The following is a 26,378-nucleotide window of genomic DNA, read 5'->3' on the forward strand; positions in this document are numbered from 1 at the left end:
TTTTTTTCTGAGTAGTGGGTCTTAGCAGTGGGTTTAAAATAGTCAGTAAATCATGCTGTCACCCACGCTTTGTTGTTCCATTTACAGAGCACATGCAGAGTAGATGTAGTGTAGCAGAATTTTTAAGGGCCCCAGGATTTTTACAATGGTGAATGAACATTAGCTTCAACTTGAAGTCCCCACCTGCATTAGCCCCTAACAAGAGGTCAGCCTGCCCTTTAAAGCTTGGAAGCTAGGCATTGGTTTGTCTCTGTAAGAAGTCTTGGATGGCCTCATCTTCCAATAGTAATTAGGGTGTTTAATCTGCACTGGAAATCTGTTGTTCAGTATAGCCACCTTCATTACTTAGCTGGCTCTTCTGGATAACTTGCTACAACTTCTGTATCACACTTGTTGCTTCACCTTGTACTTTCATGCTGTGGAGACAGCTTCTTAAACCTCATGAACCAACCTCTGCTAGCTTCAAACTTTCCTTCTGCAGATTCCTCAACTTTGTTAGCTTTCATAGAATTGAAGAGAGGTAGAGCCTTGCCCTGGATTAGATTGGTTTAAGGAATGATGTGGCTGGTCTGGTCTTTTACTCAGACCACTCAGACTTTCTCCATATCTGCAGTAAGGCTGTTTCACTTTCTTATTTGTGTGTTCCCTGGAATAGCTCTTTTAATCCCCTTCAAGAATTACCAAAATGTGACACGCAGACAGGATGTGAGCAAATGTTGGGAAAATGGCACTGATAGACTTGCTCGACACAGGCTTGCCACAGACCTTCCAATCTGTAAAAAATGGAATTGTCTGTGAAGTGTAGTTAAGTGAAATGCAATTAAATCAGGTATGTCTGGGGGCGCCTGGGTGGCTCAGTGGATTAAGCCGCTGCCGTCGGCTCAGGTCATGATCTCAGGGTCCTGGGATCGAGTCCCGCATCGGCCTCTCTGCTCGGCAGGGAGCCTGCTTCCCTCTCTCTCTCTCTCTGCCTGCCTCTCCATCTACTTGTGATTTCTCTCTGTCAAATAAATAAATAAAATCTTAAAAAAAAAAAAAAATCAGGTATGTCTGTACTTTAGTTTTCTCAGATAGTTCTCAGCTGGGGTTGTGGAGAGTGTTTGTAGTGTGTATATAATTTTAAACAAAAACCAATCCGGTATTTTGACTACTACAGTGAAAGTTAATTTAAAACAAAACTGTAACCATGTATAAGAGTATTGAGTAATTTTCTTTTATATGGCTATTGAAAGGAGTAAATGAAATGATGGTAAAGGAACTTATGAACAGCCTGGGGTGGTCTATGCTGAAGGCCAGTCGTTATTCAGATTGCTCTGTCAGCTTATAGATCAGTTAAAGCTGTGCATTCTCCCCTGAGTTGAGCACTCTGTGCATATGAGAGAGCATACTTTTAGTTTTACACATTCTACATTTTTACATTATTGATTTACTGGTGGGTCTCTCCTACTTGACTTTCAATTCTGCAGTAGGCATGATCTCTTTTTTAAAAAGTTTCCTCCTGCCCTCTTTATATTTGTTTTTGTGATAAGAACACTTAACGTAATGATCTACCCCTTAGCAAATATTTTTTAAAGATTTAATTTATTTTCAGAGAGAGAGAAAGGGAATGCAGAAAGAGGGGCAAAGGGAGAGGAGGAGGGGGAGAAGCAGACTTAGCAGGGAGTCTTACTCGGGGCTTGACCTCAAGTCCCTGAGATCACTGACCAAAATATATCAGACTTTGCTTATGACTACTGTGCCATGGTCCCTCTGAGTTTAAAACCTTATTAAAACAGATCACCTGTTTCGTAAAAATTTGTTTGATAACTTCCAGTTTCCTCCCTGCCCCAGCCCCTGGCAACCACCATTCTATTCTCTGCTTTATGAGTTGGACTGTGTTAGGTTCCTGATAAAAGTGATAACACATTATATTTGTCCTTCTGTGTTTGGCTTATTTCACTTCACGTACTGTCCTCCAGGTTCATCCATGTGTTCACAAGTGGCTGGATTTCCTTTTTTTAAGGCTGAATATTCCATTTTGTGTATTATACTACATTTTCTTTATTCATCTACTGAAGGGCACTTAGGTTGTTTCCTTCTCTTGGCAGTTGTGAACAGTACTGCAGAGGACATGGCAGTGTAAATCTCTTTGAGATGTTGATTTCAGTTCTTTTGTATATATACCTAGAAACGGGATTTTTAAGTGTTTCTTGTATATTTTAACATTATGTTTTTCCCTTTTTTCATTACAGTATTTTTAAGTACAGAGCTTCAAGCTTTACAGATACTGCAGAACAAGAAACATAAAAATTCTCAGTTAGATAAAAACAGTGAAATTTATCAGGAAGTTCAAGCTATCTGTGATACTCTTGGTGTACCCAAGTCAGCAACTTCTGACATTCCGCTTATGCTAAACCAAGTGGAATCAAAGGTACTGTATTTGTTTTATTTTTCATTTCCCAAAAATGGAATTAAATGCTAACATGTAAATGTTGAATTAAAAATGAAAATATTTCCTTTAAGATACATTCTATTTCTGGAGAAGTGTATGTTCCTGTAAACCAAATCTTGGGTTTTGAATTAATATGCATGTGATTTAATTTACCTATAGCTAATATTCAGGAATCAGGTTTTTTTTTTTTTAAAGATTTTATGTATTTGACAGAGATCGCAAGTAGGCAGAGAGGCAGGCAGAGAGAGAGAGAGAGAGAGGAGGAGGAAACGGGCTCCCTGCTGAGCAGAGAGCCCTATGTGGGGCTCGATCCCAGGACCCTGAGATCATGATCTGAGCGGAAGGCAGAGGCTTTAACTCACTGAGCCACCCAGGTGCCCCAGGAATCAGATCTTAATGAGTGAGGGCCCTTAGGCCTTTCCAGAGTTTTCTGTGCTAGAAATCACTTTGCAAGTTAAAGGATCCCTTTCCTAAATAAAGTTGTGTTGTAGTATAATGAAAGAAGTAGAGTAATCCTCCAAAGTCAAAGGCAAACTACATTTAAAAAAATACTGATGCAGAATTGTAACATGGTTGTCTTTCGCAGTGAGCAAGCAGTTTCTGGTGGATAGGTGTTTAGTAAGTGTTTGTTTTATAGAGAATGAGTGGATGAGTTACCTGATATAGTTAAAAACAACCACAAACTGTATACCTTAAACTATTTGAAAATTTCTTTTCAGTTATTAAACTACCTGCCCTTCTTCCCTGTTGAGCCACATATTAGAGAGAATGCTACTCTTGCACACCAAATTCCAGCCTAGTTTCTAGGAGTCCTCTAGGGGAATAATATAGGATTTATTTTAAAGGAAAAGAACACTTGCACTCTCAAGAATAGGTACTAGGTAAACTCCAGTTTTAGACTCACTGTTATACCAAATCCGTGAATAAAATAGCTTTGCTTTGATAATTTTTGAACTGAAAAAATAGATTTGTCTTCTTTGAACGTAAGATAATTTTGGTATCATTAAGATGAAAACCCCATTTTATTTATTTATTTTATTTATTTATTTTTTTTTTATTTTTATTTTTTTTTAAAGATTTTTTTTTTATTTATTTGACAGAGAGAGATTACAAGTAGGCAGAGAGGCAGGCAGAGAGAGAGAGAGAGAGAGAGAGAGAGAGAAGCAGGCTGCCTGCCGAGCAGGAGCCCGATGCGGGACTCGATCCCAGGACCCTGAGATCATGACCTGAGCTGAAGGCAGCGGCTTAACCCACTGAGCCACCCAGGTGCCCCGAAAACCCCATTTTAAAAACATTTTTTTTCTTTTTGTGAAAACTGCAGACCAAAGAATAACACTGTGAATCACTCAAAAACATTGTTTTGGAATTAACAAGTTACTCTTCAGTGTTTATTTTCTCTTTTCATCTGGATTAAGAATGATACGGAATTGGCTAAAATGTCTAGGATAATTTCAGATTGAGACAAATTTCTAGGCTCTTTCTAATCTTCCCATACCTCTACATGTTGATCCCAAAGAGGCTTTTCCCTTTTATGGGTCTCAGTTAGTATTAAAAATACCCCAAACCTTTTGTTTCCCTACTTGAAGTAGGCTATAATACCTGTGTTCAGATGCTGGCAGGTTTATTTTAAGGTAGTTGTTACTTGGCCATTGTGGCCAAATATTTACTTGAAAAGACTTTTTTCTCCATTCGGTTCCTATCAAAAGCAAAAATTTCCTTATTATACATGTGATGTGTCCAGAATACTCTTTGTCACCATCGGGAAAGAAAATTATTATTTTCTAACTTGAAGCTGCTCAGATGTGAATCTAATGTAATTATAGTAATATAATGACAGACCTACAGCATTTACTGTTCTAAATGTTTATATATAATAACTCACTTATTTCTCACATTATAGATAATGAGGTAGTTACTATTATTCTCTGCAATAGCCATATGAGGAAAGATTTAATAAATGGGACAAGTGTGTTTCTGAGCAGTAGTGGTAGACCTGAGGTTTGAACACAGGCAGCTTCTGGAGTCTGTGCTCTTAACTCCCTCTCTATTTGGGTTTAATTCTGAAACTTACTAAAACTGTTGTCCGGTGTTGAAATCCTGAAAGTGGAGCTGAATGTGATTATGTATAAGACGTTGTAAGTATGCATTCAGAATCCTACATGAGTGAGGAGTTACAAATCATACTTTTAGTAATACATGGAATGATTGAAGTTGGAGTTATATACAATATTTGGGAAATCTACAGAAATTGACTATCTTAAGAAAATAATTCTTGGGGTGCCTGGCTGACTCAGTCATTAAGCATCTGCCTTTGGCTTAGTTCATGATCCCAGGATCCTGGGATCGAGCCCCACATCAGGTTCCCTGCTCAGCGGGAAGCCTGCTTCTCCCTCTCCCAGTCCCCCTGCTTGTGTTCTTTCTCTCACTGTCTCTCTCTCCCCCTTGTCAATTAAATAAATAAATACATAAATAAATAAATAAACAAAATCTTAAAAAAAAATAATTCTTAATAATATGTAAGAATTGGACCATTGTACAGGCATATTTGCTGTGAGGCTAAGAAAGCTTAAGCTTTGAAGCTCCTCATTTGCAGAAGTTCTTTCTAAGCTAATTTTTAAAAAAATAGCTTTCTGAAGATACAGTTTACATATCAAATCTACTCATTTAAAGTAGGTCAATTTTAGTATTTTTAAGTTATGTTTAGTGTATTTAGAGGCACAACCATCATCTGAATAGAATTTTAGAACATTTCCATCACCCTCAAAAAAACCTTATGCCCATTTACAGTCACTTGCCATCATCACCATGTTTCTGAACTAATTTTGTGTTCAAAATTTTTAACTCTTTTTCTGAAGAGTGCCCCTAACATTAAATAAGCTTCATATTCCTCAAAAATCTCTTGATTATTTTCCCTAGTTACCTTATAACTAAGAAACCGAAGATAGACCATTTGGTTTTGAAATTTTTCTTTAGATAAAGTTACTTAAGATAGGAGCATGAGCCCAACTTAGGCTTTATTTTTCAGTCATTTTCTTAGGGATAAATTATTATTATGGGATGGGTGATTTGCTATCGTAAAAACAAATGTCTGATGTTTTGTTCACTAAAATAAAAGTGTTTCTTTGTAAAAGTAACCAAGTGTATATGTGGTCACTATAATTTGGAGGGATTGCTCTCCTAGGTTGTCTTGCTGAACTGTGAAACCAGAATACTTAGAATTGTACCATGTGTAAGAGTGTGCATAAGAATGTGCCATTTCAAGAAGAAATTCTGAAAATTATTTCACATAAGACCATACAGATTCTCATAGTATAACCTTTCAGCAACTGCTTCTCTAGTCATCTGTGTATATTATTTCTTACTCTGGAAGAGAACTGTGCTGTGGTTTGAATTAATATAATTAATGCATCTTTGTAAAAGATAATCTGCATTGTGATATTCTTTCTTGGTATGTGAAGGGGAATTTCAGTTACTTCACTTTAACATTTCACTTATTTTTTGGCATTCAAAACAACATTTTAAGAAGGAATAAGATTGTTTTAAATTGGAGATATACATTTTCACTATCTTCTATATTTACTTTTAGGTGAAAGATATACTCTCAAAAGTCCAGAAAAATCATGTGGGAAAACCACTGCTGAAAATTGACTTAAATCTGCAACAAGCGGTAAATTCCCTCCCTTTATTAGAGTAGTGAACATGGCTTAATTTTATTATTGGACACCTAATTTTACAGTAGGTAGCATGTGTTTATTATTTTGGAGAATTGATATCCTAGAGTAATAGGTCATAACATTTCTTCAGTCAGATTGTAAATTAGTTTTAATAATGCTTGGCCAAGAGTATGTATAGCATCCAGTATGTTAGCATAATTGTTATTTGAAAAGGTTAGTAGCTCAGAGTCAACAAGGTAGAAATTTGGGGTATTTTCTTTCTTTATTGGTTGACCACTTAACAAGTAGATATTTTACTTAACATGCTTGAAGGTGAGGTAAAGTCTCCCAATGTAAGAGTTTAATTCTTATGTTTACTATCTTCTGATATCATAAATGTTCTATCAGATACTCTTTATTATGTAAACAATTTTACCATAAAGTCTCATGGGAACAGAAAGTAGTCACCAAGTACAGTATCTTTTGAATCAGTAGGACATATTGAGTACAATTTTTCAATTTTCTTTCTGGGCTATGCCAGAAAGAGTGTAAAGTTTATGATTTTTTTTCTGAATTCTTTAGGAACAACTGGAAAGAATCAATGATGCGCTTTCTTGTGAATATGAGTGTCGCCGGAGGATGCTAATGAAACGGTTAGATGTGACTGTGCAGTCCTTTGGTTGGTCTGATAGAGCAAAGGTAAGACTGTTTTCCCATTTGTGTCCTGTAGGTGGTACTCTGTGACAGCTTTTCAGGCTTTCTTGTCTCTTATTGTATAACTTGCCACATTTGCACTGACCATTCTGTCTGAAGCACATGCCCAGGCCAACTGCTGGTCTTATATAATGATCCTAGTCTTTTGTAAATTCTGTCTGCAGATATCTTAATTTCTCTCCAAATCTCTCACATATATTTTAAACTCCTAGATGTGATTTATGCAATGATACTCATAAAGAAAAGGACATTATATGAGACAGTGACATAGAATGAGCAACTGGTCAAGAAAGCAGAATATTGGAATAAGTATAGGTAGTACAGATACCAGAACAAGTCTTCTTAAAAGTGTCTAAGGCTGTGAACTGTGTTCTAGTTGAAGAGGACATTGGAGGGCAGATAATGAATATATTCACATAGTCCTGGAATGCTGTCTCCCATCACTCCCATTTTATGCCGTTAATCTGTACCCAGGCTTCATCTGGGCGCTCTGCTCCACTCTGCATCATATTTTAGAAACTCTCCAAACAGTTAGCTGGGACATTTATAGGGCTCTCCACATTTGCTTCTCCTGTTTGATTACTGTTTTGTGCTCCTCGATGTCCAGAGTCTGAAAATTATTGCTTTGTGTAGGTTGTCCACTTTGCTAGTTGTTTGAGGTAGGAGGGTAAATCTGGTGACTCTTATCATCATAACATCATCATCATTATTATTACATTTTTTGTATTGACTTGGCAGTTCCTCTGCCCCACGTTGTATCAGCTGGGGTCACTTACAGAGCTTTGTTAAGCTGGTGCTTGGAGTAGGCTGAAATATTCAAGGTGGTTGTCTCATATATCTGGCTTCTGTTGAGTGCTAGGGTGCATTTGTTATCTTCTTGGTTCTTATGTGATCTCTGTCTCCATGTGGTGTCTTGTACTGGTTTCCTATGGCTGCTGTAACAAATCAGCATACACTTAGTGGCTTAAATAATAAACTTTAATTCTCTTATAGTTCTGGACATCAGAAGTCCTAAAATGAAGGTGATAACCAGGTTAACTTCAGCAAGGTTAAGTTAGCATTCCTCCCAGATGCTTCAGGGGAGAATCTGTTTACTTTGTATTTCCTAGCTCCCAAATGCCACCTGTGTACCTTTCTCTTGACTTCATCCTCTTATCTTCAAAACCAGTAGTGTGAGATCTTCCATTCTCTCTCTCTGCTTCTTTTGTCACATCACCTTTTGTTTCTCTCTTTTAAGTATTCCTATGATTATAGTGGACCCACCTGGATAATGTAGGATAATCTCTCCATCTGGAAATCCTTGAGTTAATGACATCTATGTCTGCAAAGTAACATATTCACAGGTTCCAGGGATTAGGATATGGACATCTTTGGGTGTCATCTTCCTTCTACTGGATTTTGTTTTTTCTTGCATTGTATTTTTTTTTCTCTTAAAGATTCCATCCACTTATTTGACAAACAGAGATTATAAGTAGGCAGAGGCAGACAGAGAGGCGGGGTGGGGGGGGTGGGGGGAGGGGTGGTGGAAGCAGGCTCCCCACTGAGAAGAGAGCCTGATGCGGGGCTCGATCCCAAAACCCTGGAATCATGACTGAGCTGAAGGCAGAGGCTTTAACCCACTGAGCCACCCAGGAGCCCCTGTGTTTCTTTATTATATGCTGCTGCTCCTTTTCTTTCTGAATATACTTTTAAAAATCAAATATTCTAATGAGTTCTCCATTTTCTGTATACTTTCCCTCCCAAAATACAGTATTATCCTGTTGCAATCATGGGCTTTTTGCATGGCTATCCTTGGTACTCCACTAATTCCTGGTTGCTGTGGCCACCTTTGTCATTGTTTATTCTCTCATTTTCCTATAGTAAGTCCATATATAACTTATAACAAAAGGTGCGTAGGTGGTGATTTTTCTGAATCCTTGCATTCTGAAAATGTTTATCCATCTGTCACATTTGATTGATAGTGTGAGTAAATTTAAACATCTAGGTTGAAAATATTTTCCCCTAGGAATACTAAAGGCATCCCTTCATTGTTTCCTAGTGTTTGGTGCTGCTGGTGAGAAACCTGATGTCATCCTATGTCCTTTTGGATGACTTTTTATTTTTCTTTGGAAGCTCTTGGGCTCTTTTCTCTAGACTTGGAGTTCTGAATTTTCATAGTAAGCGTTCGTATGGGTCTTTTTCTATATTCTGCTAAATACTGTGGACCTTTGAACATGTAGACGCTTATTAGCCTTTATATATTTCTTCATTAATTTCTTCCCTTTTGTTTTCTTTGTTTTCTCTTTCTGAAAATCTTCTTAGTCAGATTTTGGACATCAGATTCACTTGAATTGCTTTATTTTTTTCTCTCATTTTCCATCTCTTTTCCTTTTTTGATGCACTTTCTTAGAAATGTACTCAATTTTATTTTGTTCTTAGCATTGAATTTTCTTTTTTAAAGATTTTATTTTTTTATTTGACAGACAGAGATCCTAAGTAGGCAGAGAGGCAGGCAGAGAGAGAGGAATGGAAGCAGGCTCCGCTGAGCAGAGAGTCCATGTGGGTCTTGATCCCAGGAACCCAAGATCATGACCTGAGCCAAAGACAAAGGCTCAACCCACTGAGCCACCCAGGTGCCCCTTAGCATTGAATTTTTGTTTCTGCCATTTTTGTTTAATTTCCAGCGAGTCTTTTTGGTTCTTGAGTTTTCCTTTTTTCATATTTTTTATTCGTTTTATGGATGTATTATCTTCTTAAAGATGAAAATGTTATTTATTTACTTATTTACAGATTTTATTTATTTATTTGACAGAGAGACAGTGAGAGAGGTAACATAAGCGGAGTGGGAGTGGGAGAGGGAGAAGCAGGCTTCCCGCGGGGCTCGATCCCAGGACCGTGGGATCATGACCTGTGCTGAAGGGAGATGCTTAACGACTGAGCCACCCAGGCATCCCAAGATGAAAAATTTTTAAAAAGTTTTTGTCTAAAATTACCTGTTTCCTCCAGAGTAATTTTTTGTTCGTTTTTCTTAGTTTCTTTCTTTCTTTTTTTTAAAGATTTGACAGGCAGAGATCACAAGTAGGCAGAGAGGCAGGCAGAGAGAGAGGGGGAAGCAGGCTCCCTGTTGAGTAGAGAGCCCGATTCGGGGCTCGATCCCAGGACCCTGGGACCACGACCTGAGCTGAAGGCAGAGGCTTTAACCCATTTAGCAACCCAGGTGCCCCTCTTAGTTTCTTTCTTATGGTAGTTTTCTTCAAATGCAGGACAGTTCTTGGTTGTTCCTATTTAAGAGCAAGACACTGAAAAACTCTGTGTGTTTGCTTTTTAGATTTCATATATGTGAAATCACAGATACATGTGATTTCACATTTATGTGATTTCACATATGTGTTATATATATTTCATGTAAGTGAAATCATAGTGTGTTTCTCTTGGAGTGGCTTAATTCACTTAGCATTATACATGACAATGACAAGACTTCTTTCTTTTATATAGCTGAATAATAATCCGTTATTCGTGTATATGTGTGTGTGTATATATATATACACACACACACAGACAGCCTCCACACATCTTTTGTATCCATTAATCTGTCAGTGTCCACTGAGATGTTAGGTTGCTTCCATATCTTAGCTGTTGTAAATAATGCTACAATGACCATAGGAGGAGTGCATAATCTTTTCAAATTAGTGTTTTTGTTTTCTTTGGGTAAGTACCCAGAAGTGGTATTGCTGGATCAGTCCTATTTTAAATTTTTTAAGGACCCTGAATACTGTTTTCCACAGTGCCTACACAATTCATGTTTTGACCAATAGTACATGGGGGTTCCCTTTTCTCCATATGCTTGCCAACACTTTTTGTTTCTTGTGTTTTGATAATAGCTATTCTGACAGGTGTGAGGTGATATCTCATGGTAGTGATTTGTATTTCCCTGATGATGAGTGATGTTGAGCATATTTTCATGTGTCTCTTGGCTGTCTGTATGTCTTTCAGGTCTTCTGCCCATTTTTTAATCTAAGTTTTTTTGATAATGAGTTGTATGAATACTTTATATCTTTATGTCTAACATTTTTTGGATGTTAAACCTTTATTGGTAACATCATTATATATTAACATCTCATATTCACTAGGTTGCTGTTTAGTTTTATTGGTTTTCCTTGCTGTGCATAAGCTTTCTTATTTAATATTGTCTCATTTGCTTATTTTATTTTTTTTGCTTTTACTGTCTCTCCCTGAGGAGACAGATTAAAAAACAAACAAACAAAAAAACCTGCTAAAACTGATCCCAAAGAGCTTACTGTTTTCTTTTAGGAATTTTATAGGTTCAGTTCTTATTTTAGATCTTTAATCCATTTTGAGTTTATTTTTATGGATGATGTAGGAAGGGAGTCCAGGTTCATTCTTATGCATGTAGCTGTCCAGTTTTCCTAGCACCATTTATTGAAGAGACTGTCCTTTCCCCATTGTATATTCTTGCTCTGTTGTTGTATGTTAATTGACCATATAAGCATGGGTTTATTTTTGGTCTTTCTACTATGCTACGGTGATCTATTTGTCTGGTTTTTGTGCTAGTACCATACCGTTTTGATTTCTATAGCTTGTGTATAGTTTATAATCAGGGAGTGTGATATGTCCAGCTTTGTTCTTTCTCACAATTGCTTTTGCTATTTGGTATCTTTTCTGGTTGCATATGAATTTTAGTATTATTTTAGTAGTAGTAGTCTGGTTCTGTGAAAAATGCCATTGGTGTTTTTATAGAGATTGCATTGAATCTCTAGATTGCTTTGAGTAGTGTGGACATTTTAAAAAAATTATTTTTATTAACATATAATGTATTATTTGCCGCAGGGGTACAGGTCTGTTAATCGTCAGGCTTACACATTTCACAGCACTCAGCATAGCACATACCCTCCCCAATGGCCATAACCCAGCCGCCCTATCCCTACCCCCACCCTCACCCCCAAGCAACCCTCAGTTTGTTTTGTGAGATTAGGATTCTCTTATGGTTCGTCTCCCTCCTGATCCCATCTTGCTTCATTTTTCCCTTCCCTACCCCCCACAACTCCCTGCCCTACCTCTCAGATTCCTCATATCAGAGAGATCATATGATAATTGTCTTTCTCTGACTTATTTTGCTCAGTGTAATACCCTCTAGTTCCATCCATGTCATTGCAGATGGCAAGAGTTCCTTTCTTTTGATGGCTGCATAATATTCCATTGTGTACGTATTGAATAGTATGGACATTTTAACAATACTAATTCTTCTAATCCTTGAGTATGTATGTCTTTCCATTTATTTATATTGTCTTCAGTTTCTTTCATCATTGTCTTATAATTTTCATTGTACAGATCTTTTCATTCCTTAGTAAATTTATTCCTAGGTTTTGTTTTGTTTTTATGCAGTTATAAATGGAATTATTTTCTTATTGACTCTTTCAGATAGTTATTAGTATATAGAAACACAACAGATTTCTGTGTATAAATTGTGTATCCTGCAACTTTACTGAATTCATTTATTAGTTTTAATAGGTTTTTTGTTGTAGTCCTTAGGGTTTTCTATATGCAATCTCCTGTCATCTACACATAATGACAGTTTTGCTTCTTACTTTCAGTTTGGATGGCTTTTTATTCCCCTTGCCTAATACCTGTGGCTAGCACGTCTAGTACAATGTTGAGTAACAGTAGCAAGAATTAGGCATCCTTGTTCTGTTCCTGATCCTAGAGAAAAAACTTTGGAGCTTTTCACTGTTGAGTGTGATGTTTACAGTGGGTTTGTCATATATGGCTTTTATTATGTTGAAGTACATTACCCATTTTGTTGAGAGTTTTTATCATTAATAAATGCTGAATTTTGTTAGATATTTTTTCTGCATCTATTGAGATGATAAATCATACAATTTTTTTTTTAAAAAAGGTTTTATTTATTTATTTGACAGAGAGAGCAAGAGCAGGAACACAAGCAGGGGGAGTGGGAGAGGGAGAAGCAGGCCCCCTGCGGAGCAGGGAGCCCGATGCTGGGCTCAATCCCAGGACTCCAGGATCATGACCCAAGCCGAAGGCAGACACTTAATGACTGAGCCACCCAGGCACCCCAGATCATACGATTTTTATCCTTCATGTCACTAATGTGGTATATCACATTTGATTTGCAGATGTTAAACCAACTTGTATCTGTAGAATAAATCCCCCTTGATTACGTATTTTTAATGTATTGTTGAATTCCTTTTGCGAATCATCTGTTGAGGACTTGATTCTATGTTTATCGGGGATATTGGCCTGTAATTTATTTTTGTTAGTGTCCTTGTCTGGTTTCAGGTGAACGGTGGCCTTTAAAAAGGAGTATGGAAGCATTCCATCCTCTTCAATTTTAAGGAATAGTTGGAGAAGGATATTAGTTCTTCTTTAAGTGTTTGGTAGAACTTAACTGTGACACTCTCTGGTCCTGGACTTTTTTTTTGTTGGGAGTTTTTTGATGACTGATTGAATTTCATTGCTAATAATCAGTGTATTCATATTTTCTGTTTCTTCATGGTTCAGTCTTGGAAGATTGTACATTTCTGGGAGTTTATTAGTTTCTTTAAGTTGTCCAATTTATTGGCATATAATTGTTCAATAATAGTCTGTTATGACACTTTGTATTTTGGTACTATTGATTATAACTTCTCTTTCATTTCTAATTCCATTTGGGCTCTTTCTTTTTTTCCTGGATGAGTCTGACTAAAGGTTTGTCAATTTTGTTTATCTTCAGAGAATCAATCAATTCATTGTTTCTTTCTTTCTTTTTTTTTTTTTTTTAAGTCTGTAGTGCATTTATTTCTGTTGTGATCTATATTATTTCCTTTCTTCTGCTGGCTTTGGGCTTTGTTGTTGTTCTTTTTCTAGTTCCTTTAGGTGTAGCATATTTGAGTTTTCTTTTCTTTTTTCAGGTAAGCCTGTATTGCCATGGGCTTCCCTCTCAGAACAGCTTTTTTGCATCCCATAGATTTTGGAATGTTTCCATTTTCATCATCTCAGTATTTTAAAATTTTCTCTATGATTTCTTCATTGACTCTTTGGTTGTTTAATACATGTTGCTTGGTTTCCACATTTTGTTTTTTCCAGTTTTCTTCTTGTAATTGATTTCTAGTTTGGTGCAGTTGTGGCTAGAAGAGATGAATGGTATGATTTCAGTCTTAAATTTATTGATACTTGTTTTGTGACTTAACGTCTGTTCTATCCTGAGGAATGTTCCACATACCTTTGAAAAGAATATGTATTCTGATTTTGTATGGAATGTTCTATGTATATTTTTTAAGTCCATTTGGTTTAATGTGTTTTTTAAGGCCAGTGTTTCCTTGTTGATTTTTCTGTTTGGATGATCTATTCATAGTTGTAAGTGAGATGTTGAAGTCCCCACTATTACTGTATTGCTCTCAACTTCTTCTTTTATGTCTGTTAATTTGCTTTATATATCTAGGTGCTCCTGTGTTGGGTTCATAAATATTTATAAATGTTATGTCCTGTTGTTGGGTATCCCCCCTCTTTGTTATGTAATACCCCGGTGTATCTTTCATTATGGTCTTTGTTTTTAAGATTTTTTATTTATGTATTTGAGAGAGAGAGAGCAGCAGAGGGAAAAGCAGGCTCCTTGCTGAGCAGGGAGCCTGATTTGGGGCTCAGTCCCAGGATCCCATGATCATGACCTGAGCTGAAGGCAGATGCTTACCTGGCTGAGCCAACCAGGTGTCCCTGTTCTTTGTTTTAAAGTCTGTTTTGTCTGATACAAGTGTGGGTGTCCAGTTTTCTTTCCTTTTCCATTTGAATGTAATACCTTTTTTTATTCCATTATTTTTAGTCCCTGTGTATCTTTAGATCTGAAGTAAGTCTCTTATAGGCAGCATATAAATGGATCTTGTTCTTTTTTTTTTTTTTTATTTGTTTATTTGACAGACAGAGATTACAAGTAGACAGAGAGGCAGGCAGAGAGAGAGAGGGAAGCAGGCTCCCTGCTGAGCAGAGAGCCCGATGCAGGACTCGATCCCAGGACTCTGGGATCATGACCTGAGCCGAAGGCAGCGGCTTAACCCACTGAGCCACCCAGGCGCCCTGGATCTTTTTCTTTTATCTGTTCAGCCATCCTGTGTGTTTTGACTGGAGTTTATTTTATTAACATTTTAAGTATTATTGATATGTGTATTGCCATTTTTGCCAGAATTGCCATTATGTTAATTGTTTTCCAGTTATTTTTGTAGTTCTTCACTGTCTTTTCTTCTTGCCTTGCTCTCTTTCCTTGTAGTTTGATGCCCTTCTGTAGTCTTATGTTTAGCTTCTCTTTGCTTTATTTTTTGTGTATCGTAGGTTTTGGTTTTGGTTACCATGAATTTTATATATAACAACCTATGTGTATAATGGTCTGTTTTAAGTTGATGGTCACGTGGAATGAGTTGATGAATGCATACTAAAAGCACTACATTGTTTATTTCCCATCCCCACCAACATTGTATGTTTTTGGCATCATACAGTATATCACTTTATTTTATGTATCCTTAACAAATTACTGTAGTTATAGTTGATTTTACTACTTTTGTCTTTTAGCCTTCATACTAGCTTTATAAATGGTTGATCCACTACCTTAATTATATAATTGCCTTTACCAGTGAGATTTTTTTCTTTTATATATTATTTCTAGTCATGGCTTTTCATTTCTGCTTAAAGAATCCTTTTAACATTTCTTATAAGATCTGTGTAGTGTTGATGAACTCTGTTAGCTTTAGTTTGTATGGGAAATTCTTACCTCCCTGCTAATTCTGAATGATAACCCTGCTGGATATTCTTGGTTTTAAGTTTTCCTTTCAGCACATCAAAGAGATCATGTCACTCCTTTCTGGTCTGCCAGAATTTTGCTGAAAAAAATCAGCTAATATACTTATGAATATACTTATGGGAGTTTCCTTGTATATAACTAGTTGTTTTTTCTCTTGTCTTTAAAGTTCTCTCCTTATCTTTAGCTTTTGATATTTTACTTATATGTTGTGGTATGGATCTCTTTGTTTGGGACTCGTATTGCTTCTTGGACCTGGATGTCCCTTTCGTTCCCAGGTTAGGGAAGTTTACAGCCATTATTGTTTCAAATAAGTTTTTGCCTCTCTTTTTTCTCTTTTCTCCTTCTGGGACCCCTATAATGCAAATATTGGTACATTTGATGCCTTGGAGTTCCCTTAAACAATCCTCATTTTATAAAAATTCTTTTTGCTTTTTGTGTTGTGAGCAGGTGATTTCCACTACCTTATCTTCCAGGTCACTCTCTGTTCTTCTCATTTAATATGCATTTGATTCCCTCCTATCTTCTTTATTTCATTTATTGAGTGTTTCAGCTGTGATTGGTACAGTCTTATACTGTTGAAATTCTCGCTTCACCTGTTTTTCTCCTGAGTTGATGAGCATCTTTATGCCCATTACTTTGAATTGTTTCAGATAGATAACTTCTGTTTCATTAAGATCTTTTACTGGGTTTTGTTTTTTATTTCATATGGAATGTATTTCTCTGTTTCCTCATTTTGTCTGACTCTCTCTGTATGTATTAGGCAAATTGGCTGTCTCTCCCAGTCTTAAAGGACTTTGTGGCTTTGTGTAGTCCAGAAGTGCACTTCCTCCCGATCACCAGTGCCACCTGCTCAAGGGGCATTGTCTGTGTGAGCTGTGTATGGGACTCCATTATTTATGGGACTCTGCCTGTGAATGAGGCTCTCAGTGGAGCACTGCCAGCATTAGCACGTTAGATTGAGAGTTCCAAGATGGTGCCTGCAAGCATCAACACTAGCAAAGTAGAATGTGATCTCAAAACTGTCACATAACAGTGTTTCCATCCCTAGAGTATATCTCAACAGTTGCTTGCCTCTCTGTGCCTGCCAGGCACCCCCAGGACTAGAGAGTGGACACGTTTACCCATGCTCTGGGTTCTTTTCCAACCTGTGTTTTATCTTTGGGTTCTGGGTTCAGTGAGCCCTTTAAGAACAGATTTTCTCTTCTGTGTAGCTTAGTGGTTTTCCTGGTTGTAATCTCTGTTTCCAAAGTCTAACTTTGGGGGACTTATTTCTCTTGTGTCAGATATAATTCTTGGAGTGCCTCTGTTGAGCTCTAACCCTTCACTCCTCAGGGAGACATTCCATGTTTTTGAGATTCTTTCCCAACTGTGGATGGCTGTGCCTGGTGTGGGTTTTTTGGGGTTTTTTTCCCCTTGGTGAAAGGAGGTCTCCGCCACTCCTACTTCTCTTGATGCTGCCTCTTAGTTCCTCTTTGTGGAGGCTCTATTTATTCAGTTTTCAGAGCTTTTTCTGAGGGACTTACTTTTCATGTATCTGTGTATCTGTGTATTTGTTTTGACCAGGGGAGGATGTGAGTTTCGGGATCCTCTATGCCACTGTCTGAACCCTCCTCTGAGAAAAAAATTTTATCATGGTAATCGAATATCTATAAGGCAGAGTTGTAGACTGTCATTCATGTCTTTTCTCTCAATAAACATTTATTCAGCACCTCATATGTGTCAGGCATTATGATGTACCTGGTTCTGGATGAGCATTTCAGTATCCTATATGATCAGGTATAGAACATTTTTGGAAGATCTCTGTATCCATAATACCTAATCAGCTTCTCAGATGGGGTAAGCCTGTTTGTGTTCTCCATGTGCACCAGGATAAATTCCAGAAATGTGTGTGTGTGTGTGTGTGTGTGTGTGTGTGTGTCCTTGTCACTGGAGTGACTGTTGTATGCAAGATACCCAGATACTCTAAGATACTCTAAGAGCTGTGAGTTAACAAAGAAGTAGATGACATGATTGGGGACCTCAAGAAATGGAATAAAGTTCAGATGTTTGGGAGATACCAATTTTATTCATTTCTGGTAACTTTAACTGGAGTTGCTTTATGTATTTGGTTCTCCAGTTTAATATGATAGAATTTTCTTTTTTTAAAGATTATTTATTTGAGAGAGAGTGTGCCCGTGACTGAGTGTGGGTGGGATGGAAGAGCAGAGGCAGAGGGAGAAGCAGACTCCTTGCTGAGCTGGGAGCCTGATACAGACCTTGATCCCAGGACTGAGATCATGACCTGAGCCAAAGGCAGGCATTTAAGTGGCGGAGCCACCCAGGTACCCCTTAACCTGATAGAATTTTAATGGGAAAAAGGAATTTGAGAATATAAGAAAAATTGCGAAATGTAGTGGATTAAAGGTGTCTCAACATGCTAACTTAGGATGTTTTCACTATTGTCCTTAAATTTACCCAGAAATCCAAAATGAGTTTTGGTATGTTGTTTTAAAATTAAGAGGGACAGTTCATTCCAACACCATTTAAAACATTGTAGACGTGTTGACTCTTTCTTAGTCTTAAAGTTGGAGACTTTGAGAAAATATGCCTTTCGGCAATACCTTGATAATTATCTTCTCATCTTGGTCTTTTTTTCATCATGTTTAGGTCAAAATTGTCTTTTTTGTTCTTTATTCCTTAGTCTGGATGATTTCTCAAAATTCTTCTTCTTAGGCTATTTTAGGTCAGTTTTGTCCTCTCAGTTGATCCTTTCCAATTAATTATATGAATATATGCAATTATACACGAGTTTTCTTGTTAAATTTAATATATCGTTGTCATTTCACCCCATTTCATGTGTCTGAGATTGTTGAATGACTCATAAAATATTGTTCTACAGCGTTCAAACTCTTTGTAGAATATTTTATCATATAAGTATACTGTATTGATACTGAGGTTTTCTTTAATTTTGTCTGACCCTCTAATGATATGCTCAGCAGTTAAATTTTTGTTCATGTCCATGATGTATTCTTAAAATGGAATTTCTTGATGAAACAGTATGTATAAATTTTAATGTTTTGGTGCATACTCTAGAATTGCCCTTTGGAAAGATTATATATGTTTATTAGTCTGATTTCTTCATTATTTTGCTAGTGTTGAGATAAGACTGAGTATAATTATATAGTTTACTTTTTTTCCACTGTATTCTGATCATTGTCCCATACCTCTAAAGGTTTTAATATTCTTTTTAAAGTTAATTTTTAGGAAGCGCCTGGGTGGCTCAGTCAGTTAAGCGTCGACTTTGGCTCAGGTCATGATCCTGGGGTCCTGAGATCGAGTCCCATGTCCAGCTCCCTGCTCAGCTGGGAGCCTGCTTTTCCCTCTTCCTCTGCCTGCCTCTCCTCCACTTGTGCGTGTGCTCTCTCACTGTCTCTCTCTCTCTCAAATAAATAGAAACTCTTTTAAAAAATTAATTTTTAATTTTTTTGCAATAAAACTTGCCATCTTAAAGTGCACAATTGGGTGGTTTTTGGTAAATTCACTGTATTTTGGTAACCATTACTATTGTCTAATTCCAAAACATTTCCATCACCCTAAAAAGAAACATGTACTCATTAGCAGTCATTCCCAATACTCCCTGTCTCCCTCCCCTGACAGCTACCACTGTGATCTGCTTCTTTCTTGATTACCTATTCTGACAGTTCATGTAAGTGGAATCATACAGTATGTGGCATTTTATGTCTGATAGCTTAGCACAATGCTTTCAAGGTTTATCCATTGTTACTGAATGTAGCAGTACTTCCTTTCAGTATCTTGTTTATGACTGCATTATATTTTATCATATAATGATGCCATAATTTCTTATTTTAAACATTTTTTCCTGTATTAACTACTACTAGGAATATTAATGCATGTAACTTTTATTTGTAAATTGTAAGCTATATTCTTAACGGTGGATTCAAGTTTTCTTTTTGTTTTTAAAAGCCTTGCTAATGTTTCCTTCTTAAACGTCCTATATGTGTTTTTGGTTAAAGCTATTTTTAAGTATTTTTTTGTTAGCTAGTATTGATGGAATCTTTTTTGTGTGTTATTTTTTAATGACTTGCTATTGGTAATTATATATTATTTGGCATCTGTTGGTCTGTTTTTTCATACAAATGATGAGATTTAAATGTTTTATTCTTTTCTGTTTCTTCTTGCGTTATCTCTTTATTCTTTCTTCTTTCTGAAGGTGATGATTGCCATTGTTCTTTTATTGTAATGTTCTTTGGCTCTTTTTTCCTCTTTCTTTGGTTATTTAGGTAAAAACAGATGACATAGCAAGAATTTACCAGCCTAAGCGTTATGCTTTATCACCCAAGACAACGATTACACTGGCACATCTGCTTGCTGCTCGTGAAGATCTGTCCAAGATCATTAGAACAAGTAGTGGCTCCAGCCGAGAGAAGACGGCATGTGCCATTAATAAGGTTGGTTTTTCTTTCAGTATGGTGGAGAATGAATTTATATCTTCATTTGATGTTTTTACTGATTTCAATCCATTTTTCTCTTACACCCTGGTAAACTTCTAGAACAGAAAGTGGCAAAATTATTTCAGTTCATCCAGGCTTAGTTATGTTTTGCTTGTGCATGTTCATTTGAATCTCCATGTTCATAAATCGAACCACAGTTTTATTTGAATTAGAGTAATTAAGAATTGATTTTATCAGTAACTTTAGGAGGAATTATTTGCCTTCTTTTCAAGAATGTATTTATTTTTTGTCAGTAAAAATCTGCAGTAGTTGTTTCAGGTACTGACAGGTTCCTTATATCCTTGGTGTAAAGGAAGAGTACATGCTTTGGAGACCTATAGGTCTGGATTCATATTCCAGTTCTGTCATTTACATAGACCTTGGGTAGGTTAGTGAATCTTTTGGAGGTTCCATTTTCTGATGAAGAGTATAAATCTATTTCTCCAGCATTGCTTTAAAACAGGCTCAAAGAGATTGAATTTTTTACAACAGCAGCGATGGCAATAATCTAGATTTGTCAGTTTGATTGGCATGTGCTCTGTATTTAGAGCACTTTATGTATTTAGAGCAAAAAGAAGGGATTTGGGCAATTTTGAAACATTGTTACTCAGCAAAAAAAGTGTACTTGATAAAGTATATCTTGCTATTGGGGTGTTGGTATATAAAGTCGACTTGTTGATTATTGCTAAGTTAGTCACCAGTGTTTGTTCCTTCCTCTTCTATTTTAGATCAGCCTCCTCTGCCTTTTGAAACTGTTCTGTCTTTAAATATGTTACTTAGTATCTTCTATCAGGTTATGATCTAGTCTGATGGGATTAAGAGTTCTACTTTAAGTGACATTGCCCATCTCTTTTCCAAGTTTATAATTTGTAGTCTATTTGAAGGCAGTTTTATCAGTTCTTGGAGCAGTGTCCCCATGTGGTCACCAACATAGCACCTTTGTTTTGTGGAGAGACCAATAAAAATAACCACCAAGAAAAGCTGTTTTTTTTGCATTTGGTAATTAGGACATATTATTGGTGACTTGAAGAGAATGTTTGCATTCTTCCAACATTGCCCCACAGTAAGGATGTTGTACTTTTTGTCTTTAATTTATGACATAAATTACTAAAACATGGTTTTGATTAGAGGATCAATGGAAGTAGAATCAAACCGATTTGTAGGTCATTTTGGTTGAGGCAGTTACTGTTTTACCTTCTTTCCTGAAAGAGACGAGCAGGAAGCTAGTCTCCTAGCTTTCTTTGTTAGCACTGTCAGTCTGTATTTATGGACATATAAAGTAGCCCCTTTCTACAGAAGGCTGGGGCCTTAAAATCAAACTCTTCCTGGCTTATCCTTCAAGTATTGTGAAGCATGGTTAAAAGAGCCTATCGAGACTTTATTTTCTCTATGATAATATATAGTATCTAGTATCATCATTGAAAATTAGTGAGCTTAAGTTTGATAAGAAAGGAATAGTTCATTGAGAATCCCTGTATCTTTAGAGGGATACCTTGGATTATAGTCATACTCATCTCTAACATCTCATTAAATTCACATGTTACCATATATACGTAATACTTTTAAAATAACATGTGTTTAGGAGTAGAGTTTTTTATTGGATAATCCATGACCAAATGAATGGCAGTGGAAAGTCTAGAGTTGTGTATAAATAGATACAAGGTTAATGAATATAGGGTATATAATTTATGTATATTGAAATTATTTTGCTAAAAATGTTTTATTATGGTGGGTACTGCATTTGTTACAGAATATGGAAACAAATTTGAGCAAGAGAAAATTAACAAGCCCTTAAGTTTCAGCAATATTCCCCAGATTTTTTTTTAATTTTTAAAAAAATTTTATTTGTCAGAGAAAGCACAAGAGGGGGAGCAGCAGGCAGAGGGAGAAGCAGGCTCCTCACTGAACAAGGAGGCCGATATGGAATCAATCCCAGCACCCTGGGATCATGGCCTGAGCCGAAGGCAGATGCTTAATCGACTTGAGCCACCCAGGCTTCCCTTCCCTGGCTTGTTTAAAAGTAGTCCACACTGTGAGGAATTTGTGATACATTACATTTCTATTTTCAGTATTAATTCATGCTGCATGTCTGATGCTTTCATGTCCTTAAATATTTGGTTTCTGTTTCTTTATTAGAACAATAAGTTCAGTATCACTTGAATCCTTTATATAAATTGTAAGTTCTAAAATATTAGAAACTGAAAGACAGTGTTTCTTCACACAGGTGTTGATGGGAAGGGTGCCTGACAGAGGAGGACGGCCAAATGAAATTGAACCACCACCCCCTGAAATGCCCCCTTGGCAAAAGAGACAAGATGGCGGCGGAAGGGGTGGTTGGGGTGGCGGAGGTGGTGGGGGTGGTCGAGGAGGTGGTGGGGGTGGAAGAGGTGGTTGGGGAGGTGGGGGAGGTGGGGGAGGTTGGGGAGGTGGTGGAGGAGGAGGTGGTGGAGGAGGAGGGTGGGGAGGAAGCGGGGGAGGGGGTGGTAGAGGAGGAGGTTTCCAAGGCAGAGGAGATTATGGGGGGAGGGGAGATTATGGTGGAAGAGGAGGGGGCTATGGTGGAAGAGGGGGCTATGGTGGAAGAGGTTATGGAGATCCATATGGAGGAGGTGGCGGTGGATATAGAAGATATTAAAATCTACCAAAATTAGATAGCAGTGCTTACTTCTTGGCAGAGACATTAGCTATAGTGTTGTAGATAACATACTTGAATGTCATTTTTGAAGTAAACACCATGTTAGATTCCCTATACCATTCTTGAATTGGGTTAATCTGTAAGAGTATTGTTTTATACTACCATTTGATCTCTTAGAGTGATGATTTTTCCATATTCTGTGTACCCCTGAGCATGTCTTTTTAAAAAACAAAAAATGAGCAAAAATTATTTTTAAAAATGTAAATATTTATTACCATCATACTTGGAAAATGGAAAGTATTTTATTGTCATGATTGAATTTAGATTGTTACCTGTATTTTATTCAGGTTTGAAACATAAATTACCCAACTTGTAATGGAAAGGAATATAGACTATTGCCTCATCTGTATTCCTGTGGCTGTGTTTTGTATTTGATTATTATACTTTATGAAATAGGGAACGGGACAGATCTAATAGTTGTGTTCAATAGATAGCTGTCATGACTTGTTTGTTCTTTTATAGGCAGCAATTCCTCTGACCAGGGTTTCTGTTAAAGGTCCATTAACTGAAGCTTAAGCCTGCTTTTTGCTATGCATATTTGATTTATTTTCCAGGTGGATTTGAAATCTGTGATTTTGTTTAAGAAACAAGTTAAAGACTGAGGTCAGAATTACTCTAAAGGGATGAGGACAAGTAATAATTTTACATGGTGGTGTAAAAAATATTCTTCATATAAACCCGTCTCTTCATTATTTGTGCCATCACCTTAGGTGTTTGAATATTAAAAGCAGGCTGAGCTACATTGTTCAAGATTAGGGCAGTAATTGCCAGTGTCAGTCCATCAGAGGTAGGATCTTGGCATCCCTTGGAAATTCTGATTCATAAGCTCAATTTGGGAAACAGAGTCAGGGAATGGTTACATGTATTTTGGTGGTTGGAGCAGGTTTGGAGATCAAGAGTTGTGAATTTGAATCATGGCACTAACCCAGGGGGTACTGTGGGCTGAAATGACCATAGTTCTCAAGGATTGATTTGTCCTCATTTGTCAAATGAGGAATGGTGACACTTGCACTCTTCTCAGATCGTTTCATAAAGACTTGAGTACAAGTACCATTTATTGAGGGCTTGTTGTGAAGTGGGCCAAGTAACACATTTTTCTCTTAGTATAGAGAGTTAGATAAGATAGTTACACACACTTTTTCATTCCCACTGTAAAATGTGTATCCCAGTGTGGGCTCTTGGTTGACCTGTGCATAACAACTTTTTGTGATCTAGCAAACTCAACAGATAGAAATTTGGCAGTTTCATTGTTGTTGTTTTGTTTTGCTTTATAAAGTAAACCCTGTAGTGAAATCTAAAATTATGTTAAAACTTTAGATATTGTGTATATACTACAGTCTTTGCCGTGTATTTTTCAAGCTAACTCTTTAAAGGAATTTGTTCAGGATAGGAAAACAAACTTTAGATTATTTGTAAAGTAGATTTTAAAAATGTGTTTATATTTAATGAAGATACTTAATTTAATTTGTGATAGTTGGGAAAAAAGGATTCTTTTCAATAGCTATGAACTCTGAAAAATAAATAATTTTTAAAAGTATGTAATCAAAGACTACTGGAGTATAGTTGCTGATACAGAAGGGGTTTACAACTGCTTTCATCACTAAAGGTTTGTGGTAAACAATGGCAGAAACATTAATTTATCCATTTTTGTAAGATTTCCTTGTAACTTCATAGGAGTGCTGTTGAGTTACCCACTATACTCACTGTAAATCTTACCTGATTTATCATTCCTGGAATCCTTTTGGAGCTGGAACCACTCCTATTTACATATTCCTATAAACTTCACTCAAATAAAAAACAGGGTGATCTAGACCCTAATATCTTATTCTTCCCTGGAAGGTAGGATTTTCATGATATTCTTTTTTAAGAAGAATTTGTTTTGTAGAAGAGTGTGCTGAGCAGTATTAGACTAGCAGTAGGCAGTTTGGGGCTTTGATATCAACAGCCATAATGTGAAAATGTTTTATAAATTGACTGCAGTACAAATGCAGAGTATGATGAATGGTACTTTACAGTTTCCTACAATCTAAATCTTTTTATGGGCCTCCTCTTCATTCCTTTTTGCCTAGATCTCAGTTTCATTTTTCCCCTATTACCTCATTCATCCCCCCCTCCCCTTTTTTCCTCCCTGCCTTAGTCTAGCCTTTGGTATCTTAATAGCACCTACAGACATGACTTAACTGAGAAATTCTGGATTAAAGTAACTAACCTCTTACCTGGACCTTATAAAGAATATGTGTCCCCATCCATTTTACACATAGCTCTCAGTAGAAGAAGGGACCAGGTGTTTTCTTTGAACCTATGGCCTTGTGTTCTGTAGATCAGGGAAACCTTGGTTCACTAAAGAGAAAAAAACCTTTCAAACAAGAATGCTTAGTTACCTATATTTATGTCAAGAGAAGGTATGATGACCCAAAAAAGATTTGTGACCAGGGAATCTTCTGAGCAATGAGATTATACCTTATAAGGAGCACAGGATAGATTAATTTGGGATGGAATCTGGAGATGGAAGAAAGGAGGCAGTTTACTCTCTCCTTCAGTGTCAGGTTGTCAGTGTGACTTAATTTGTATGAAGTGTTAGGAATTGCCAAAATGATAAATACACCCACATCTGAATGTACCAGAATGCATTCCATAGTGGAATTTGAATGATTGAATTTACCCCCACTCCTCATTGGTCAGGTTTAACAAAAGTTGGCTGGGATTAAGAGGAAGTCATAGCTACCTCTTAATCACTCTAAGTAGTCATGAACACAAATGAATTGCTCTGGGTGGTCTACACTGGACTGAACTGTATTTCAGTGAACCAATTTCACGTACAACTTCAAAGTTCTAAACTTGCTAGTTTTCTTAGAACTGTTGAATTAAAGACGAAAGCCACAGAAAGACAACCTTACATTTGTCTCCATTCTTAAGTATTTATAGGCTTAATATTTGGAGATTGCTGTAAGTCCTTATGCAGTAAGAAAGGAAAAGGTTGAAAATTTCTATACTGTTACTTCATGTTATAAGAAGGTTTAGAATAACTTAAATGAATAATTAGTTGCTTTGCTTTTCCTTCCAGGAAAACCCAGTTTGGTTAATAGAATAGGGAAGTGGTGTCAGCTTGGATTTTAGTAAAAATTCCAGAGAAGCTTCTACATATTCATGAACTAGAAGAAACACAAGACAGCTATTTGGTAGGGATCCTAATGTCTTTTATCATATAAATATTACACAAAGAAAGCTTACATTATGTATTAAAAAAAACCCTTTACAATCTGTACACTTGTTTTTTCCTTGCATTTCTTTTATATTATAATCCTTAGACAGAAATTCACAAATGGTCAGTAAAAAGGCAAGTCAGTTACCAAAGAAAATGAGAAGTGATGTTGCTGTTGACAAAACAAGATTTGTCCTTGTTTTGATGGATAAATATAGCACAAACTTATTTCAAGTCCAGTCCGTATAAGACAGAAAAATGTGTATCCTAGGCTTGACCATTTTTTTCCAGATTATTTCTGTAGATACTACTAATCCCATGTAGCTAGTGCAAATATTAACTTACACGCTATTCGTCTTTTGCCCTTGCTGGACTGCAAAAAGTTGTGATAAAACTATTGCTTTCTATCCA

The 26,378-nt window shown here is 36.7% G+C and overlaps 1 protein-coding gene across 1 annotated transcript in view; it reads left to right on the plus strand.

The window, feature by feature from the left end:
• Window positions 1–25,359, plus strand: part of FAM98B (family with sequence similarity 98 member B) — a 38,817-nt gene extending 13,458 nt beyond the window's left edge. Inside the window, exons 4-8 of the mRNA XM_032343242.1 lie at window positions 2,232–2,410; window positions 6,018–6,098; window positions 6,667–6,783; window positions 19,861–20,028; window positions 22,295–25,359. Coding sequence (XP_032199133.1) covers window positions 2,232–2,410; window positions 6,018–6,098; window positions 6,667–6,783; window positions 19,861–20,028; window positions 22,295–22,705 — 956 coding nt within the window. The 3' untranslated portion in view covers window positions 22,706–25,359. The remainder of the gene's footprint in view (window positions 1–2,231; window positions 2,411–6,017; window positions 6,099–6,666; window positions 6,784–19,860; window positions 20,029–22,294) is intronic.
• Window positions 25,360–26,378: the final 1,019 nt, after the last annotated feature.

Source organism: Mustela erminea, chromosome 5 (assembly GCF_009829155.1).
Source record: "Mustela erminea isolate mMusErm1 chromosome 5, mMusErm1.Pri, whole genome shotgun sequence".
Taxonomy (NCBI): domain Eukaryota; kingdom Metazoa; phylum Chordata; class Mammalia; order Carnivora; family Mustelidae; genus Mustela; species Mustela erminea.